Source organism: Pezoporus wallicus, unplaced genomic scaffold (assembly GCF_028554395.1).
Source record: "Pezoporus wallicus isolate ANWC-B61680 ecotype Strahan unplaced genomic scaffold, APGP_CSIRO_Pwel_v1 scaffold_2584, whole genome shotgun sequence".
Lineage (NCBI taxonomy): Eukaryota > Metazoa > Chordata > Aves > Psittaciformes > Psittacidae > Pezoporus > Pezoporus wallicus.
In genome coordinates this window covers 1,126,582-1,147,571 of record NW_026642851.1, presented here as the reverse complement: position 1 = coordinate 1,147,571, position 20,990 = coordinate 1,126,582, and the positions used below count along the sequence as shown (strand labels likewise).

Below are 20,990 nucleotides of genomic sequence, written 5' to 3'. Positions count from 1 at the left end.
CAAAATCCTCTCCTCCAAACCTGAGCTGCATGCTGTCAGAGCTAATAATGTCTTCTAAAGAAAAGGGGAAGAAACAGCATTCATGCACAATGTTCCCATTTATTACATAGAGTGCTTATTTAAAAATTGCAAATATCTTTGTTTGGTTCACTGCAAATTAAAACCAAGATGTAGGAAGTTACACGATGCAACAATTATTCATGTCACAGCAGAGCATCAAACCCTTGTATCTTGCTCTTCTATTGGTTAACGTGTGTGTGTGCGTGTGCGTGCGCTGTGTGTGTGTAACGCAGGGAATATCCCTTGTTGTGAAAATAAAAACCACTTCAGGTAAGCCTGTGTTTTGTTTCAGAGCAAGGGGAGGGGGGAGTCATTACTGATAGGAAGCCGGACGAGGCTGTGCGTGTGCTCTCATTGCGGTACCGGGGGGGGGGGGTGAGTCCCAGGACCCACCATAAGCCTGTCAGGGAAGCAGGGTGCTTCCCTGGGGCAGAGGGGCTCCCTCCGTGCCCCTTCCCGTGCTAGAGCCGCCGCTTCTCACCCTAGAGCACCCAGGCAAACCCAGCAGGGACGCGCTAGCGACGGGACGGACGCGGTGTGGCCGTGAAAGGACCCTCGGTGATAAAGCTGCAGCAGTAGTCCGTCCGAGAGGATCTTCGACGGCCAGAGGTTATTCTAGGGAGGGGGGAATCCCGCTGTGCGGAGCTCTGGCGAGACCCCCGCCTGCCGAAGGGCAGACACACCGTAAGGTGTCAAAGGCCGGTGGGGCGGGACACGGCAACTGGGGACAGCGGGAGCGGGCCGTGAGAGGAGGAAGCCTCGAGGGAGGCCAGCAGCCGGCCGCACGCACCCGGCACCCCGGCGGTTGGTGGGTGGGAGCAGCTGCACCGGGTGATCGCAGAATACTTCGTTGGGATGGGAGAGCACACTCCAGCGGGTGCTGCACCGTTATAGGAAGGAAGTGGGAGAGGCGGCCATGCCGAGCAGCCCGGGGATAGCCGCGGCGCTTCTCCCCGCCACCCGCCTCAGCCTCTCCTCGCGCGCTGCCGTTAGGGACGTTCAGGGCCGCTGTCGCCGTGCGCATGCCTCGCACTTCTGTCACGTGCCTCGCGGGCGTCGGTACCGGCCGTGAGGAGAGAGGGCACGGGGACACCCCCACACCTCCCCGAGCGGCTCCCTCCGCGACAGCCAGGCCGGCGGGAAGCGGGCCCGGGCCCAGGCCCAGGCAGGGCAGCCCTTCAGAGGTGCCTCGGCCCGGCCGCGCTGCCTGCAGGAGAGGGACGGCACTCTGCCCCGAGGAGCCTGGTGGCAGCGGCGGGCGGGTTTCCTTTCACAGGGGGCAGAGCAGCCGAAGGGCATCGCCTTTAGAGGGCGGCTGCGGCCTCCCGAGGGGCTGCCCTCGCCCTCGGCGTGCTCACCGCAGCGCTGCCTCCCCTGGGGCAGTTCTCTCGGGCACTCTCGGAGGCCTTTGCTCGCCGAGCACGGCCGAGCATTCCTCAAGACGCTAACAAAAACACCCCACACATCACCCATTCAAAAAGCCGCGGTCGGGTCTCAGGGAGGGGGCCTTAATTTGCTCCCCTCCTCGTTCTCACGCACCCAGGGGCTCCAGTACCTCTGGCTCCTGCTTGGCAAGGTGGAGGAGGCAGCACAGCCAGCCCTGACCAGGGTCAATGAGAACCTCTCAAATTCGGAGCAGTGTCCTGAAAATTTGTCCAAAACTTACTTTACTCACGGGCCACAGGCCACCTGACCGAAATTATCCTAAGACACAAATCACGACTAATTTTCCTCATTTTTTTATCCGCACATATGCATGTAGAATTAAGGGAACCCTTTAAAGTTCAGTTTAAAGGCGGTGAACTCCACGGAAGACTTCATGCCCTGTTCTACCTGAAGGCTGCAGGCAGACCGTTTGATTTATTTTAATTTTTCAAAGGAATGGAGAAAGTCCTCCTATTAGCAGTAGTGTTATTATAATCTCCATTCTTAAACCTTGAAAGACCCCTGTAAACAATAGTCTCCTCTCAGCCCGGTTCCCACCGCCGCCCGGTAATGACGGGAAGATTAATGAGGCTTTTTTAGCAACACCTGTCTTTTTAAGCTGTCGACACAACCAATTAATACTTTTAATTACCGCTACAAGGAAACTAACCAGAACCTTTCCGATTTGATTTGGAAGCTGAATTTTGTCCCCTCTGAAGTGGGGGACAAAAGTTAGTAGCCCTAACGCCAGGCAGGGAGGCGGGGGGGAGGGGGGGGGGAATAGTTTTGCTGTGGGCTTATTTCACCTCGGGCTGGATAAAGGGGTTACTTCTTTAAGAGGGGAGAACCAACTGTTTTCGGTTTATCTCACTTTGCTTTTACCCGAGCCTTTGCAAGTATTTTGCCATCCTTTTCGAGAAGAGGAAAATACAAGCACCTGCCGGCGGGACCCCGGGGTGCACAGGTCCCCCGAGATCCCCGCAGGGGACGGCGGGAGAATGGCTGGAGGGAGCAGAAGCCGCTTAGACAAAAGTTAACATAGAGAGAATGAGTGCGGGAAGAGGCGATACGACTCGCACCGAATTCAGGGCAGTTCATACGAGTTATGTCAAAGAAAGAAGAGTGTCCCGCTGTCGGAGCCGGTCAACATCGGGGCAGGCGGCCCCGGAGCCCTCAGCAACGGGACGGCTGCTGAATGCCCATCGGCAGCTCCGCTTCCTCCTCGGGGCTGAGTTCTTCCCCCACTGCACTCCCCACTGATTCCCCATTCAGTAGGTCCCTGATCTACATTCGAACAATCGGTTGAGCTGGAGATGGGACAAACACTTGAATGGAAATTGTGTTTTCCATGCAGCCGGAGTGGGTGCGAGCAAAAGTTTCCAGGCACCCGCGAAGATGCCGGCAAGGCGCAATCCCCTTTTCCTCCAGAGATCCATTTCCAGCCACAGGCCCAGTAATAGGGCTGCCGGCGGCCCCTCTCTCATCTCCCGGGGGGGTTGCAAAGGACGCCATCACACCTCGCCTCCATCCGCATGTTTCCCAAGGCGGCGTGAAGAGAGCGGCAGCGTGGGGAGCAAAGCGGGCACCCAACTCTGGAGGCTCAGCCCCCGCCCGCCCGCGGAGGGCTTTTCTCTCTCCCATCAGCCCCCAGCTACGGCACGGGCACTGCTGGGAGCTCCTCTGAGAGAGAGTTGCAGAGCAGAAGGCAATGGTCTGTAGGTTAAACAGACCTTCTCTGCCCAGTAAAGCACCGGTGCTGCTCCTTGGCCGCTCTCCTTTGTGCTATCTCCCCTCACGCTGCCCAGGCCTCGCTGACTTATGCCGTAAAGGCGATGTCCCACGTTAAAACAATATGAATTCGCGGACGAATGCTGAATATGAATGAGGTATGTGGTCGTATGATTGCTTTGAAGTTGTACTTCTCCGAATATGGATTTAATTAAATGTCTTCCGGCTCTAAAAGATTACATGTTGTGCAAAATATATCCTAGCATGAAATTTACTTCCACGATACGAAATTAGGTTACTTATAAATGTCTTTTTAAAGAAGAAAATCGTTTCTCCTCATTCTGGTTTCTGTTTTTTTTGAGCAGAGAGCTCCAGCGAGGAGGGAGAGTTGGATAATATATTTATAGAGGCACGTGTAACAAAACCTGCCAGCAGCGGAGTGGGCGAGGGCTGCTTGCTCAAATGCAGACAATTCACAAAACAGGCAAGTTAATCCAGATCTGATTTGTTTCAGATCCAGCTGTCAGAACCCAGAGATACCTCCCGCGTCTCACGCTGCGGATATTTGATGTGCTCTCACCGCCTCCCCCTCCCCGTCCCTTCCTCCTGCCTGTATCCCCTGCGAAGGATGCTCGGGGCGGGGGAGAAGGGTCAGGACAAGCAGGTGGAGAAAGGCGGCCACTCCACTCGCGAAAAACAGAAGTCATTCTCAGCGGGGTGGAGGTTGAGGACAGCGTCGTGGTGAGATTGGGACCAGTTAGTGGGGCAAAGCGGTTTAACCCGCCAGTGAAACCGCGCTCCGTATCAAGAGTTTTCCCGGTCCGGACGGTGGATTCACGTTGCTGGAGGCGATGCTCTGTTTGGCTCTTTTTACGCCCTCAGACACGGGGACCTCACCAAGCTGAGTTTCTATAGAGAGATCAGATAATGAATCCCTCTGGATTACCTTTCTAAATTAACTTTTAGATTGTTTTTATAGTCCTCTGAGACCCTGACAAAAGAGGCTGTAGCTAGATACAGGTACGAGATAAACATATAAAGCAATCTCATTACATGGGAATGAGTGAAGAACTCTCCTTGCAATCTACTGTAGATAACGAGGCTGCCTGAAGAAACAAGTAAAGCCGAGATATTTACTTCTTTTCCTATTAAATAAACCTCAATAGCTGCATTGACTTTGCACAGTGTTTACTACATTTCTATTCCATGCTTGGGTAAATGCATCCCTAAAGGTAGAGTAAATAATTGCACTGATCTCAACAAGGGAAATGTGTAGGCATTTGAAGTGTACTAAAAATAAACGGAGGCGTAACACACTAAAAGGAGAGGACAACGCGCCCGTTTGCAGCAATTCAAGCCTCTCCTGTCCCTCGCCGGCACCGTGGGTTTCCCGAGCATTACCCGCGTGACACGTCCCCGCGGGTGGCACCGGAACAGTACCCGAGTGGCCGTAGGGAACCGCGGCTGGGGAGGGAGGGAAAGGGAGGTTCTGCGCGGCGCTTGGCTCGGGGGAGGAACTGGCCGCTACCGCAGGAGAAATTGCAGCCTCTCTGCTGACTTGAAAGAGCCTCGAGTTTCCATTCGCCTCTGAGCCCTTCCAAGACGGACACTTAGGAGAGGTGGTGGGTTGGTTGGGTTGTTTCTTTTAATTGGATGGCGTCTTCTTCTTCTGCCAGAAGAAGTTGGGGTTTGGTGTTTTTAAAATTGTTGTTTTTTTTCTTTCATTTGAAAAGAAAACAAAACAACAGAAGTCCCCGCTAAAAACAACATCTCTGTCAGCAGCACCCGAGCGGCGGGGACGCCTGCCAAGCCAAAGCCTCTCAGGCGGAGGTCTGCAAACCTGCGGCTGCCTTCGGGGAGGCTCCCCCTGGCCCAAGGAGGGGAAGGTCCCCCACCGCCGCTCCCTCCTAAGGCTCCCTGCGGAGGGGCGACGGAGGCAAACCCACCCACACTGGGTCCCCATGGGGTTCCCGCGTCCCCGGCTCTCAGGGCGACGGAGATGCACACCTGACCAGGTGTGGGAGAGGCGGACGGCCAGGCCCTCCGCCAGGTGGTCCGCCAGGTCCCGTCCCCAGCCGGGCAGCCCCCCTCCTGAAGCTCAGTTCCATTGTAATGCAGATACCCACACCTCACTCTCCCAAGCCCCCCCAGACCCCTTCCCCATCAGGGAAAACAACAAACGACAACACGACAAAACATTAACCAAACAAAAAAACCCGACCCTCTGCGGAGCCACACATAAAATGAATCTGGCTGTAAGGTTTTAATTACAGCGAAGGCTTCGCTACAAATCTGTACAAGAGACAGTGGCTGGTTCCCACTGGATCTTTCCCCTTCTGACTCCTATTATTTTGACCCAGGCTACAATATAGGGAGCGGCGTGTGTGATCCATCTGCAAGGCTGGGATGGAGTTTACCCCCCCCTCCGCCTCCCTGCCACTTCCTTCACACTCGCGGTATGGAAAGCCATTGACGCCTGCCTGTCTGTTATAATGTTAGTGGGTTGAAATCCAGAGGAGCCTCCTCTCCGCTCTTGCTCTTGCACTGGCAGCGCTCGAATTCCCCAATGTCTCTCCTTAAAATGGCCCGCTTCCAGCTTGAGGAGGTGACCTCCTTTTGCGGGAGCCTTTGCTCACCACTCAGCTGCTATTAAGACGATGGCAATATGACATGCTGGCAGAAGGAGAGGAGGCCATGTGTTTTGGGGTAAACTGACTTGAGAGAGAGACGGAGTGTGTGTGTATGTGGGGAGGGGGGGGATATAAAAATGCCGTCGGCGGATGCAACGGGCGATATTTTGTTCTAGCTTCTTCGGGAGCTGTACGTAATGCTGGCAGAGCTGTGCTGGCAGGGTAGGGGTGCCGGGGAGAGCCCCGTGCCTTTGCGGGGGGAGCCCCTCAGCAAAAACCCATCTGGAGTAGATCCCCGCTAGCGGGAATATTCTCCTGCTTTCCACTTCTCCCGAGATTTCACCACCACCACCACCATCCAGCAGGAGAGCCCCGCTCTTTCTCTCTAGCGCTTTACAATCGTTTTGTGGATTCCGTCCTGTTGCTAAAAGAGCAGGGGATCCCTCACTAACCCTTGCCTCTCCCCACCAGCATTTCTCTGCCTTGTTTAAAAACCTTGTTGAAAGGTCCGCTTCGTGTATGTACATGGACATACCGCGGTAAAACCCGCAATAGCATAATTCCTGATAGATCTTTCCAGCAACCCTGGCCGGGGTGTGACAGAAAACACTATCCTGCACTCTGTTGTGAACAAGGGAGGGGGGATACATGCTCCCTCAGAACAGCCCTAAACCCCTGCGCACCCCTTCTGCTGGCGGGAACCCCCCAGCCAGAGCACCTAGAGAGAGACTGAGGAATGCCATCAGCCCCACCACCACCTCCCCCAAACCAGCAAAACAGCTAAACAACCCAAAAGAGCGTCTCCACTTGCAGAGCCCACCCGTGCAAACACCAGAGCGGGACTTCCCGGGAAGGAGGGGATGAGAAGCGGAACGGGAATATTTGTTTTCCCCTGTTGTTATTGTTGATCGCATGAATGAATGAATGAATGAACGAATGAATGAATGAATGGAACAGAAGGTGCTCGGAGGCATATAGGAAGCCTCTGGCCGCTTACATTAACTTCCTATTATGCCCTAAAAATAGAACGCCGTTTCCTGTTGTTCGTCAGCTCCTTCTAACTGTTGTGTCTGTTGTGTGACATCTTTCGACTCACAAATGTGTCTTTAAACCACGCAGACAAGGTTTGGTCTTTAGAAAGTATTAGCCACAAACATCATTAAAGCGACGCGGTGACACGAAGAACCAGTAACACGAAGTCACCCAGTCCTGGGGCACAGGGAACCCCGTGCCACGCTTTCCGCCCGTCACCGCGGCAGCGGAGGAGAGGAGCACCGGGGGCGGGGGGGAGTGAGAGGGGGAAGGGAAGCCGCGCTGTTCCCGCAGCTCCCAGCCAGTCTGGGGGAGGACAGGGATTAGCCCTAGTACCTCCCGGGGTTCAGAGGCCTCCCTGCCATCCAGCAAAGCGAGGGTGCCTTACGGAGCTCATCACCAGGGGAGATCAAACTGGGGGGATGAGAGGAGGAGAAACCCGGCCGGGGATGCTAGGGCAGGACGCGGTGTTGTCCACGGTCCGGAGCATTCCTAACACCCTCGGCCAGGTCTGCAGCCTCCATAGTCGGGAGAAGCCAGGCAGTGGGGTCACAGGCAATGGGCTCCTTTACCGGGGGGGGGGGGGGGGGGGAGGGGAGGGGGGCCCGCTCCGTAACTCGGACCTTGCCCCTTCTGGCCTGGCTGTGCTGGAGCTCCCAAGGGAGCTTGGCAGAGACCAGGCGACTCTGGAGCTCCGTGTCCCACTCGTGACTGTTTGTCTGTTCAAGAATCACTTCAGTGCAAGGGGACTAGGAGGTGCGCCACCCTCCCAATCTCCCTTTTCATGAGTCACCCTCCTGGAAATGAGCACCCCACTGCTCCAGTGCTTTCAGAGCTACTGATAACAGATCTAATTTCTTAGAAGGAGGCCGGCCGGTCACGGAACTCGGCTGCACGCAAGCCGGAGCCGGGGAGGACCGGTGCCCGGTAGCGCCGAACCTCCTGCCGCTCCGGCTGCTCCCGGTAGAGCGCGGGCCGGGGGCCTGCCCCTCCCTCGGAGTAGTAATACCCCTCCAACTGCCTCCTCTACCAGGGCACGGCTCTGGCCCCTGTTGCTCCCCAGACCCTCTTTGCCCTCCACCCCCCCTGTGGGCCTAATTAAACTGGGAGAAATCATCTGTGTAAGGCTGGATGGAGTCAACTGCCCTGCCGACAGACGGGGATGTCTGAGCACCGCGGGGTAAGAGCAGCGCCGGGTGGCCCGCGCTTCCCCCCCTTCACCGGCTCCGCCGCTCTCCCCGAATCCGCACCCGGAGCCGCTGCCGGTGCCCCGGGTGCGGCACTCGCTCGCACCACCGCAGTTCGCTCTCAGCTAGGCTGAGCGAGGGGTGCACATGTAACCTCGTTTGCTCCCTATGGAAGGGAGCAGCTTCTGCAGACTCTCCCTCCCTTTTCCTCTTCTCCTTTTTGTTTCACGTTGCCTAACTCAGACGCCTTATTCCCTTCGCGGCACTTAGGTGTTATTTCAAACCGGTCTCTTCTCCTGCCTATCTTTCCCTCATTCCCGAGTTAGCACCCCTTATGCGGCAGGAATTATTTCGAGATCAGAAAGCAACGTGTTGCAAACCCTCCCCAGCCTATTTTCTGACACCTTTTGTTCTTCACGCTCTTGCTGCTGGAGAAAGTGCTAGTATGTGCACCTGCGGGAAAACGCCTTCGTGATCTTAATAGCAAGCTGGAGGGGATAAAGCAATAAAACTGCCAAATGTACCTGTTCCTATTGAGTACATTACCTACACCTATAAATAAAGAGTCCCAGTAGGAATTCTTCCCCTTTCTCTATATTTTTATTCATTGTAGATTTGTAAACGCCTGGATCGGGTTACCCTTTCGCGTGTTAAAGTGGAACACTTGTTAAAAGCAGGAGAACAAGGCAAGACACTTACAACTGCATTCAGAGTTACTGAACCGGCTCCAAGGGCTCAAGAAGTGAAACAACGATGAGAGGGTGGGTAAGGGAGCTCCAAACATCCCAGCCGCCCAGGAGAAAAGACACCCCCCCTCCTCCCCCTCCTGAAATAAGCCAGCTGAACTATAAGCACCGAGACGCTGTGGGTTATGCCCTGCAACCGATCGAGCATCGCTTCGCACCCCCTTCCCCTCCGCCCTCCTCCCGCGGACGGTGAGGTATGCAAACGGGGGCTCTCATCCCTCTACTCCCCAGGGGTAATGACCGGGCTGCGGAGAGACAAATCCTCAAAATAAACGAAGAAAGGGAAAGGGGGAAAAATCCCAGAAAGAAATAAAACCCCACTCTGAATATTTAAAAAAAACCCGAGGCGTTAAAAAAAAGATCTGGAAAATCTAGACGCGGATCCCCAGGCGTTGTGGCCGGGAGAGGCAGTGTCAGGACCCACGCTCGGGCTGGAGGGGTCTCGAGGGTCTGCAAGCGGCAGCTCCCCATGCCGGTGTTGTTTTTCCAAGCCCGGAGCCTTCAGCCCATTTCCCCGTCTAGAGCGAGTTCGGGATTTCTCTAGGCTTAGAGAGCTCCGCCGGGTCCTTCCTACCTCAGTCCTCTGCGGTGGGGTCTGCCTCCGGAGTTCATGCTTAGCTGGACGCCAGGAGATTTAAGAGAGGGAAAGGGGGGAAGAAAAGAGAGAGGGAGTGAGGGAGAGAGGGGGGAGAGAGAGAAGAGGGGAGAGAGATCCTCCGCCGTGCCGGATCAAACTTAATGTCTTTCCCTAGTCCATCTTTGAAAGAGAAGTGGTAATACCACCTGGATGTTCGGATATAAATCCCCTTGCAAATAATAAATGGATTAATAATAACAAGGTATGAAGTTCTTTTTATAGAAAAAAGGAGAGAATTGAAACTAAATGCGGCAGTTAGACAACCATTTTGATAAGAGGATAATTGAGGCGACACTGGTGTATAATTAGAGGATAATTTATGCTATATCCACTTTTATTCCACCTCCCAAAATAAACCCAGTCCATAATCATTACAGGCAAATTGTTCTGAATTTTATAGCAGCAATTTGAACAAAGTACTGCAGTTAATCATGGGAGATTTTTGTGTATTCCTGATTAGAAGTCTAATTGCCTCCTTCCAGAAAGTAAAAATAACCGTAAAACGACTCTATTTTTATCATTAACAATGTTGACAATAAAATAAAATCAACTGGAATTGTAATCTAAAGACAAATTTAGGGCGCAGGCACTTTTTTTTTTCTCTTTTCTTTTTTTTCTCTCTTTTTTTTTTTTCCTCGGGTCGTTTATATCCTAATCAAGCTTTTGCCAAAACCGCCAACCGCACGTAGCCATTTGCATATATTTGAAAGCCATTATGGGGAGCTGCTGCCGACGCCGCTTTTCAACGGGGGGGGGGGGGGGGAAACGTGTGTGTTGAAAACGCTTTGCGCGACACTTCGCCTCACTGAAAATACCGCGCAAGGAGAGGGGAGAGAGAAAAGGGGGGTAATGAAAGGGGAGAATGGAGGGGGGATGCGTGATTTTGGCGGGGAAAGCGTGATGAGGGGGAGATACGGGCAGGCCCTCCCCTTTTCCCCACCCGTGTGCGGGGAGCCGAGCGCTCACGATGCGCTCTCCGCGCCCCGCGCACGGGTGGGGAAAAGACGAGGGGTGAAGGGGAGGGGGGGGGGGGGGGGGGGGGAAAGGGGGGCGGGCAGCGCGCGCGCGCCGGGGCGGTGACGTCAGGGGGTTGAGTGACCAATGAGGGAGGCGCTGCCCTCCGGAGACGAACCATTCGACTTATGCGCGTCCCTGCCCTTCAAGTCGAAGCGCGGAGCCCCACAACTTTCCCAGCCCCCCCCCCCCCCCCCCCCCCCCGCCTCCCTCCTTCTTCTTCCTCCCGTATTCCCGGCCCTCCTCTCTCTCCTCTTCCCACACTCCCCCCCCCCCCCCCCCCCCCAAAAAAAAAAAAACAACACAACCCACCCCACGCGCCGGGGGGATGAAGGAAAAGAGCGGCGCAAAAAAGCGGCTGGAGTAGCCCGCCCTCCCCCTCCACGCACCCCGCACACCGCCCTCCCCTTCCTCCCCTCCCTCAGTGAACGAGGCCCCTCGCACAACGACTCTTGGAGAGGAAGGGGGGGAAGGAGAAAAAAAAAAAAAAAAGGCGGAAAAGAAGGAGAGAAAAAAAAAAGGGGGGGGGATAAAAAAAAAAAAAAGAAAAGAAATTAAATTAAATCCCCGCTGCCTCTCCAGCGGTGCCGCGGCGGGTAAGGGTAGCGGCGGTGGCTGGGCAGAGAGGAGGCAGAGCGCGGGGGGCGAGCCGGGGAGCGCCGCGCTCTCCCTCCCAAACTTTGATGATGACCATGACTACGATGGCTGACGGGCTGGACGCGCAAGACTCCTCGAAATCCGCCTTCATGGAGTTCGGGCAGCAGCAGCCGCCGCCGCCGCAGCCGCCGCCGCCGCCCCACTCGCAGCAGAGCTCGCCGGCCATGGCCGGCGCCCACTACCCGCTGCACTGCCTGCACTCCGCCGCCGGTTCGCATCCGCACCACCAGCATCACCACCACAGCTCGCCCTACTCCGGCACCGCCGGCTCCTACAACCACCGTTCGCTGGCAGCCTACCCCTACGTGAGCCACTCGCAGCACAGCCCGTACCTCCAGTCCTACCACAACAGCAGCGCGGCCAGCCAGACACGAGCAGACGACTCAGGTGAGCCGGCACCGCTTCCCCGACCAGCCGCCAGCCCCCCCTTTGTCCTTCTCTCCACCATCCCCGGGACTCATTCTGGGCTCCCGCACAGCGAACCCCGCCGTGCCCCCCGCTCCCGCCGGGTGATGCCGACACTGGGGTGCGCGGGGCGGCGGGGAGAGAAGCGGGGGCTGCTCGTTCCCGAGGGCCTACTCCTTGTCGTGCCCGGCGGCGTGGCCGCCGTGCTTCCCCCGATAGAGCCGGCGGCAGCTGCCGGAGGGACCACGGCGCTGGGTACCAGCGCCTCCCCGGTAGCCCCGCGGCCGGCGGGCAGGGGACTGAGCTCGGCGCTCCTTTGTTACTGCTGGACCAGCTTTAGGCAAAATTCCTGCTAACACCTGAGGAGTGAAAGTTTCCAGGCGAGCGGGTCGCATGCCGCTCGGGGGCCGCCTGATTTATTTATTATTTTTTGCTGGGAGACGCTTATTTGTATGTATTCATCCGGAGGGGCACGGCGGGGGGGGGGGGGGGGGGGGGGAGCATTGTTAACAGTCTCGGACTGGTGATTCACTGACCACCAAACCGGCGACGCAAAGTCACTTAGCTGGTTCGAACCTGGATGGCCCTGGACCCGGGCATCCTTCCACGAAGCCAGCCCTGCAATTTGTTTTCCTATGTATCTGTTCAACTAGTAGTAGTTTTTCTCCCTCGAGGAAGGGCAGCGTGCCCAGCCTGCCCGGATGATAGTTTCCTTCCCCACCGCCCCCCCACAGCCCCGGCATCTCCCCAGCGGCAGCCGCTGTGCCCGAGGTGAAGTTGCACCGGCACCGGGGCAGGCTGCAGCGTTCAGGGGAGCCATGGGGCAGCCAAAACGCCTGCTCTAAATAGGGAAAATAGGAGATGTTTCAGCTGTGTTATTTCGCTTGCAGATCAGCAAAAAACCACAGTGATTGAAAACGGTGAAATCAGATTCAATGGAAAAGGGAAAAAGATTCGGAAGCCTCGAACCATTTACTCTAGTCTACAACTCCAGGCTTTAAACCATCGCTTTCAGCAGACTCAGTACCTGGCACTTCCAGAGAGAGCTGAGCTGGCAGCTTCATTAGGACTTACCCAGACACAGGTAATTACTGGGAATCCCAAATCACTGAAATCCTGCTCGAACGATAAAGGCCAAGCACAGTACGATGCTCCCCAAACGTTTTGGCCTCTGTGCGGGAGCGGTAGCGAAGGTATCGCACACGGTCCCCATCTATGCGTGACAGGATTTACCTAATGCACGACAGAGAGACCGGTCTGCCGCAGAGGGAGCGGGATTCGGCCGTCTGGCGAGCAAGGGCTCCCTTTCGATGACACACATAACATTTTAAAACTGCCTGTCTTTTCGGATCATCCCAGCCACCGAGATGCAGCTGCCCAGCTGTGAAAAGGAGAACAAAACAAAGGCGAGGGATCGCTGGGCCTGAGGTAGAGCTGAGAGCAAGGCAAAGCTGCCTCGTAGCAACCTCTAGGCAGAGGGGAGGCAAGAACAGGTTAGGAAATACCTGTAAAATCAATAGTTAATTCACCCGGGATGACTAACGCAAACGCAGCGGTTACCCTTGGGCAAAATGTACGAAAGGTGATAATAGATCTGAAGATCAAAGACAGCCGTGTACAAAATTATGGCAGGTTAAGCCATAGTTAAGTGTGGTTGGAGTAGCTGTGCCATTCGACTAATTTAAGCTTGAAAGACACATGAGGCATTACAGGCTTCCCAGGCTGGGGTTTGCGGGGAAGTGCATGGATAGATGGGATCAATTCGGGTAAAATGTAATCATGGGAATTTATGAGCTTAACAAACAACTTCAGGATTTTATCATTGTCGTTGATAACAGTCGCTTCCAGCCAGCGATTTTTAAGTACTCAGCAAACATTAATCATGGGAATAGACCTGATGGTTTTTCAAATGGGATTTTAGCATCCTTACCATGCACACTCTGTCTCACTGCTGTCTCGCTTGCTTTCTCGTACTCAGAGATTTGGTTTTAGGGGACCGATCCTGAGCATGCAGCTAGACAAGTACCCCTGCCTTGCCCTAGCATTATATCTGTAAAGTTTGCAAGGTCAAATGCACGTGTGGGAGTTGTTTCCTTTGTGTAATTTTAAGAAGAGTTGTTTTCTTTGACAGATTTTAAGAAGTATGTGTCTATATATGCTTTACATATATAATTCCTTTAACAATTCTGACATGCCAGAGTGGGCCCGATCCTTGTACATCTCTTGGAGTGCAGGCTCCCTCCGCTGGAGCTCTACTGGATTAGGAGCAGGATGAGACCCAAAGCAATCTCTATAACCAGATACTCGCCGAGAAAAGAGCATTTTCCTTTCTTTAAATACAACTTCTAAAATAAAGCCACAGTCCTGGTTCCATTGCGCCTCCTTCCCCGTCACATCACCAAGGACCGCTTGATCATGCATGTTTTTGGATGCGTGCTTTCTTTGTAAGATGCCCTTTGTTTATTGGCTCCTGTCTCCTGGCACAAAATCATATGATTGCCCGTGTTTGACAACAGTTTGTCCAAATGATCAAATGACCTCAAAAATTCTGAATGAGGCGTTCAAGCAGGACAGTGCTGAGCACGTACTCTGCTGCAGTTCAATCACTCTGGCCTGCCCAAGAGAAAATAACGTTCTAGCCTAAAACCTGCATCCCTCACGCTTTCCAGCTCCTCTCTGCCTCTCCTGTTCTCTGAAGCTGCATCCAGAGCCCGAGAGCAGCAGCAGCAGCTACCCTTCCTTCCCCTCTCCCTATCCCTCACTCCTCACCCGGCTGGCGTGGGCTCTCCAGACCTTCTCTAGAGAAACCCCCAGCCCCGAGGGGCTCCCCTGCCTTGCTCTGGGTGCTGACGGCAGCCTAATACCCGCTGCGTTTTGCTCTACAGGTGAAGATCTGGTTTCAGAACAAGCGCTCCAAGTTCAAGAAGCTGCTGAAGCAGGGCAGCAACCCCCACGAGAGCGACCCTCTGCCCGGCTCCGCAGCCCTCTCCCCGCGCTCTCCGGCTCTGCCTCCAGTCTGGGACGTTTCAGCTTCTGCCAAGGGAGTCAATATGCCTCCCAACAGCTACATGCCTGGCTATTCTCACTGGTATTCTTCTCCACATCAAGACACAATGCAGAGACCACAAATGATGTGAATTGTCCAAGAGAAATAATCTCCCAAGAACGCCTCGTCTCGACATGGCAAGAAGTTCCCCTGCTTTGCCAAGCCGTGCCAGCTAACAGGCTCTGTGTGAACTTGTAGATGCGGCAAAGAGACAGAGTGGCTTCATTTTCTTTTATTTTTGCTTTTTTTTTTTTTTAAGTAACCTCAACGATTGATCTCGAACAGAAAGACACAATTTTCATTCTGGCGCACAGAAGACACTTCTCTTTAGGATATTTTCCTTTGGACTCCAGGGCACCAGCCTCTTTCTCTGTGGAGTATACGTCAAAACAAACTTTTTACAGACTTCGCCCACAACAAGAACCTGAATCTACCATGGCAGCCGTTTTTACTTGTTTAATGAGCTAAAGACATTACATGATGAAAGAGGGACTAGTCAAAGCTCCTTCATTTTTATTCACCAAATCCGGACTGGGGGGGGAAAATTCAAAGACAGGAGAAGGGATTAAAAACACTGAAGAGGGGAAGAAAAAATGGTTGAAAAAATGAAAACATACTGTAAGATTAGAACATTAACACGAAGCAAAACCTGCATGCTTTCTCAAAATGCAACGGGCTGCGGCTCCCGAGAAACCACTGTCTCTCCCGCCAAGAGCCCCTCACCCGCGCACACACACCCGCACACAGCCGGACAGACTCCCGGAGACGAGCAGGACGGACAGCGAGGGATCCGCGGCAGGACCCGCCGCGGCGGCAAGGCAGGAAGGTTCAGCGCTGCCCGCCGGCAGCCTCACCCTTGAGAGAGAGGGACCTTCCCCCCGAGCAACCTTTCTGTATATATTGTTGAATTTTAGTTGTACATATACTTTGTATGGTTTTGTCTCCTTTCATATATAGAGTAAAAGCCACAAAACGCCCGCCTGCCTCCTCATTCTCTCTCTCCACCTCCGAACCGGTGTGTACCCCCCAAAACCAGTTCAGTCCGGGCAGCTGGACGCTGCCCCCTGCTTGCCTGCCCACACGGACATCCTTCCCCCCCCCCCCCCCCCCCCCCCCACCTGAGCATACACCTGCCAGCACAGACGGAGCGAGGGGACAGGGGGGTAGCTGGTGGTTTGGGTTTAAGGCTACGACTAGCACAGGAAATAAGCGAGAGCGCAAAGATCAGCCTAGAAGAATTTTCCCATCACCCGGCCATTTCTGCTGCGATTTCCCTGCTCCCCCGCTCAGCTGAGCTGAGCTTTCTCGCCAAGGCGAAGCCCAGAGTCCTGCCTTTCTTCCCAAAGCTCGGAGCCTCCAAATTCTTAAGAAAGGAGGCGCCCTCCTTTGTTTTTCCAGAGCAGACAATGCAAGCGGAGGAATGTTTTGCAGAGCCCTGAGAGGTGCCCAGGCAAACACCGCGCTGCCCGGCCAGCCCCAGCCGCACCAGCTTGTGGAAAGCACAGCAACGCCTGACAATGAAAAGCCCTTTCCTCAGCCAAGCTGGGTGCCCCATACTGCGAGAATTAATGGCTAGAGACCTGGGCATCCTTCAAATTATGAACCTTGAAACCACTGAGCCATTTATCAGAAGTCAATAGAGATCCTCAGAGTGCTCCATATAATGACAGCTACATACAGTCGTGCAAAAGGACAGTCACTATAATTAGACACAAAGCAAAGACTACTTACCAACATACCAGTTTTTTGGGGGGTGTTTTTGTTTTTTTTTTTTTTGAGCAACTTCCACGCTCAGTCAGTCTTCAGAGTGGTTTAAAACCGATCAGTCTTGTCATTTTCTACCATTCGTATTGTTACATTAGGAAAAATGTTTTCTTTTCTTTTTTTCCCCTTCCCACTGTGAAACTTTGGGTTCAGAGCTCCCCAGGATCAATTCTGAACAAAGCCTCCAGCTGCAGTGCCATCCAATTTGAAGCAGACATTGGGGACAATTTAAGGTTTTTATCCACAAGAAGGTTTTTTTCCATTCTCTTAAATGCAGCCATAATTAGAGTAATTTTTCATGTAGCCCGCTGATTACAGCATTTTTACCGTCAAAGATAATTACCTGTAATTTTCTTCCACTTTTAATACTAAAAAGCCATCTTTATTTAGATTCAGGAACAGGAAAGGCGAAACAAAAGAGGAAAATTATTCTGTTATTCATACACAAATTGCAGAGACGTAGGGCCTAAAATTGAAAATTAACCAAAATTATAATGCTGAAAAGAATGGAAGAGGCTTCAGAAGTACAGCTGGTAGTGGGGCTCACTGAATTATTCAAATGACACTGGAGAGAAAGCTACCATACAGTTAAACCAACAGCATTTGTGCGTCTGTGTGTGTGTGTGCATCTTTCAGGGAGCCCTGCCTTACCCTCCCCGCCCGCCCCAGGCAGGCCCCTGCGGGGGCTTACCCTCCCCTCCACCCCCCGGAGGGCGTCGGACGCCCCTCTGCGGGAGCCCCGCAGCCCAGGGATCCCGGTCCAACGTAGCCGATTCCAGCCGAGCCCAGCCCGACTGCTCCCGGCTCCCATGGCCCCACAGCGCCTTAACCCTTTCTCTGCAGTCCTCGACTGGGGATGGCAGCGGGCGGTCCCGTACCCGCCCCACCTCCGCCTGCGGCCCAGGGGGTGCCAGAAGGGGGTTGCTGCTTGTCATGAGATTTCGGGGGGCCCGTCCGGTGCCAGCGTGGGTGCCGGCGCGGAAAGCCTGTGGGAGCGCCTTGCCCTCCTCCCCCACCAATGATTTCTCAGATAGGCTTAAATAAAGCCCAGGCAACAAACAAGCAAGCAAGCAAACAAATAAATTATCATCATCGCAATAATACAAAAGCCGGATTAGCTCCGCAGAGTGGGCGAAGGTGCGGGGGGCAGGCCTTCCCCAGAGCTGCCTGGGAGCGAATAGCAGCAGCGGTAGCGCCGGCTCCCACTCGCGGCTGCCGCCCCGGGAGACTCTCGTGAAACAGCGTCATCTATGGATGGAGCGGCAGCAGCTCCCCACGCCAGCCCCCAACCTGCCGCCGCTCCGCCACCTCCCGCCCGCAGCAGGGCTCCACCGCCCCGAGGCAGCGGGATGGGCGCCACGGAGAGCCGCGCTGCAGTCGCCCCACCGCGAGGGCCGGGAGCCGGGGCCAGCCCCGGGGCTGGTCCGGGGGCTGGCGGGATTTCTCCGCTGGACGCCGAGCCCCGCGCGGGCGCTCCGTCGGGACCCACCCCGTCCCCTTGCCCGCAGCAGCACAGGGAGGGTAAAAAGGGGGGCAAAGCTGTCGGGGTCCGGCTCGTCGAGGGAAACCACCGGCGCAAGAGTGACCGCGGGAGCTGGGGAACGAGCAGGGACGGAGAGAGCCTCGACCGGGAAGGCGCGAAGCAGCCACAAAGCGACCCCAAACCCAAGCGAGCCCCAAAACTTACCCCCTGTGCAAATCTGCTAAGCAAGGCTCGGGGTCTAGAAATCTACACTGAACAGAAGCAGTGGAGAATATTTTTCTGAGTCTCAGGGCAGAAGCTCTTTCTCTATATTCTTGGTTGAGTGAGCACATCCAGGTGTGAAATTGTTTGCACACCCCAGCACCTCTTATATTGCCAGCAAAATTAGCTGTTATTACTGTCACTGTTTAGTGATGGTTAGCTTGATAAAAAAAACCCTGCTGTAATCAAGACCTGGCGCATCTTTGCAAATTACAGATAATTGTAAACGTCCAGATTATGATAATAGCATCCTAATCCAGCCTGCAATATAATTATTACAGAGTGTTACATCTGAAACTGTCCAGTAGGGCTAATTCAGCCATTATTTAGACCCTATTTTTGCACTGCAAATGGGTTGCTGAGTTGAAAATGTACGATTGTAATTTCACGGGGCACTCAATGAGTAATGGTATAGGGAGAGAAAAATACAAAAGTGAAATGTGAACAGTAGCGATCAAATCAAACTCTGAAGGACAAAAGACTGTTTGATTCATAGGGAATGAGAAGAGCGGGAATTAAGAAAATAACAAATCAGTGGTCTGAATCGCTACGTGTCCAAATCCAGAGGAGGGAGAGCCTGATGTGCAGGAGGGGGAGGAGGATGCTCCAGGCATCCTCTGCCCTAGGCCACCTCCCGGCTCCGCTCTTCCCGCAGCCTCTCCCGGTACCCGCGGGGTTCCCAGTCGTCCCCAGAAGCGGGGTCCCCCTTGTCCTCTGCTTCCTCTCGGGTTCCTGAACCACAGCTTGAGGGAAGAAGCCTCAGGAGCCTCGTAGCCGGGCGGGGAAGGTGAGGGGTGCGGGACACGGGGGCCGCGCTCCCTCCGCGGGAAGCTGCAGAGTCCGCCGCCTTTTGCGCTCCCGCTGGACCAGTCCTCAGGGGTCCTTGAGGAAATTATCACAGAACCGACTCAATTGTAATTAATTAACTGAAAGAGCCTGGCTAACAGGACTACCTGCAGCTAGCGAGGTTAACTCATTGGGTTAGTTGGCTTTCCACTCCTGATTAGGTTTTATTAACCCTGGACACGAAATGCACAAACCTGCTTCATTTTTAGTGGCCCAAATCATCAAAGTGGTGTTGCTGTCCCGCCGACAGGTACCTCAGGGCAGGGGCGGCTTGAGAGCAGTCAGGAGGGGGCCCTTATTGCCAATCCCCCGCCCCCACCGGCCAGCCCCCAGACCCCCCCCCCCCCGCTGCAGTCCTGTCGTCCTCTGCACGGGAACGGGAATTAATAAAATTAATTATATTAAAATTAATAAAAAATAACGCGAAGAAAGGGAAAAGAACGCTCAGTGGATACCGCGAGGAGAAAGCCCTATGAAGCGGGCTATACGATGCATATGGAGGGGACGGCGAGTATTCCCTGGGATGGAGGGACAGCCCCACAGTCAGGCAGGGGATGCGCTGCAGAGCATGGAGCCAGGTCAGGATCCGGCCCGGCAAGGCTCGCTGATCCCTGCTACAAAGCTCAGGCTGAGGTTTAGGCAACCTCTCCGGACTGCCTAGGAGCAGGAGGTAGGAAGGAGCCATCTCAAGGCTCCTCCGTGCCAAGGACTGGAGCCATCGTGGATCCTGACCGGGCCCTCACCTAAAGGGTGAGGAGGCGAGAGGGGCTGGGAGTTTTTCCTGCGGCTTTGAAGGTCGTGTCCGTGGAAGGTGTTCACACAGATACCCGGGGCGTGGGTGCGTGTCGGGATTTATCGTGTCTGTAGTCCTGGTTTATCTTAGAGGATAGAAGATAAACCATTGCTTATCCTCCCACATCGCATGGAAATAGGCGCACTGCCGAACAAAGAGGAGAAACATTGAATTGATGCAACAGAGATTCTCCCTAAAAAGAGAGAGAAAGGGAGTCTTAATGTAAACTCCGCGGTTCCTGTTTTCACGGCTCTTGTCTGACCTATAAAGCAGGTTATTGCGTTACTGCAGGCAGCCGCTCAAATGACTGAGAGAAAGAAGAGGGGATTGTCCCCCTCCACCGCCCCCCCGATTTTCCTGAAGCAATAGATCTCCTTTCCGTAATCCACAACCGAACTACCTAAAGTCTGTCAGTCGCAAAACTGCGTGGTAGAAATCTGTAATGGATGCCACATGTGCAATGCACGCTCGGGATAGAGTGCTGCCGGCGGCGGAGCGGGCAGCGCCCGGGGGGGACCGAATTTATGGGGGACACCGCAGGGAGACGAGGGCTACAGAACAGCCTGGCGAGCGGGCCGGGCTGCCTTGAGGCGGCGACAGGTTGGAGGGGTGGGTTGGTGCTTTTCCCTGAGGTGAAGGGGGAGGGAACCCGAATGGCTTGGCGAGGTGGCAGCGGCGCTCTCCCGGACAGAGGGGGAGATTGCCGGGCGGGAGCAGCGAGGGGTCTTTGGGGAACGAGAGAAAGGGTTCCCCCGGTGTCGGTGCGTGGGTTCGGGTGTGGGTGCTGTGGGTGTGTGCCCCATTTGTGGGTGAGCGCAGGGGATGTTGGATCTGCTGTGAGTGGGAGAGCCTCAGGGGAGCGGGCAGAGTCGGGAGCGTTGGGTCTGGGGCAGCCGGGGCTGCAGGCTCCTCTCCCTGTGCGCCTGTGTGTCTGTGCCTCTGTGTGTATGTCAAGCCCTGTGGCTCAGCCCTGGAGCCGCTCGGCACCCACAGGAATGTGGCTCCTCTCGGCTCCCCGAGCTGCCCCGGCTCCACATGGAAGTGGCCGCCAGGAAAACAGAAGGGAGGGAAAGAGAGAGGGAGTCAAAAGAAAAAAAAAAAAAAAAAAAACCCGAGCCAGTAATCCGCCGAGCCTAAACCCAGCGTGAGACAAAGGACAGTTCATCCCATTCCTTGCCCGGGGAGGCAGGGGGGAAGGCCCGGACTAGCCAGGCTCCCTCCGGCCGCCGCCGGAGCCCCGGGGGTGCGTCCCGGCGGAGAGAGTCGCCGGGCTGTG

General features: G+C 54.8%; 1 protein-coding gene and 1 long non-coding RNA gene across 2 annotated transcripts in view; one reads left to right on the top strand and one right to left on the bottom strand.

The window, feature by feature from the left end:
- Window positions 1-18,172, bottom strand: part of LOC130611676 (uncharacterized) — a 37,879-nt gene extending 19,707 nt beyond the window's left edge. Inside the window, exons 1-2 of the long non-coding RNA XR_008975281.1 lie at window positions 18,019-18,172; window positions 16,299-16,797 (exon numbers count right to left, since the gene is read on the bottom strand). This is a non-coding gene — a long non-coding RNA (uncharacterized LOC130611676). The remainder of the gene's footprint in view (window positions 1-16,298; window positions 16,798-18,018) is intronic.
- Window positions 10,788-15,104, top strand: DLX6 (distal-less homeobox 6). Its single transcript, XM_057432648.1, has 3 exons — window positions 10,788-11,503; window positions 12,412-12,605; window positions 14,407-15,104. Exons 1-3 carry the CDS (start codon window positions 11,143-11,145, stop codon window positions 14,656-14,658), a joined length of 807 nt encoding a protein of 268 aa, XP_057288631.1. The 5' UTR covers window positions 10,788-11,142; the 3' UTR covers window positions 14,659-15,104.
- Window positions 18,173-20,990: the final 2,818 nt, after the last annotated feature.

What these genes read in the sequence shown, in the direction of transcription:
- DLX6 (XM_057432648.1), top strand. Translation starts at nt 11,143, where the DNA reads ATGATGACCATGACTACGATGGCTGACGGGCTGGACGCGCAAGACTCC. An exon ending in GACACGAGCAGACGACTCAG is followed by an intron (nt 11,504 to 12,411) that starts GTGAGCCGGCAC and finishes TTTCGCTTGCAG; the next exon opens with ATCAGCAAAAAACCACAGTG. An exon ending in TAGGACTTACCCAGACACAG is followed by an intron (nt 12,606 to 14,406) that starts GTAATTACTGGG and finishes TTTGCTCTACAG; the next exon opens with GTGAAGATCTGGTTTCAGAA.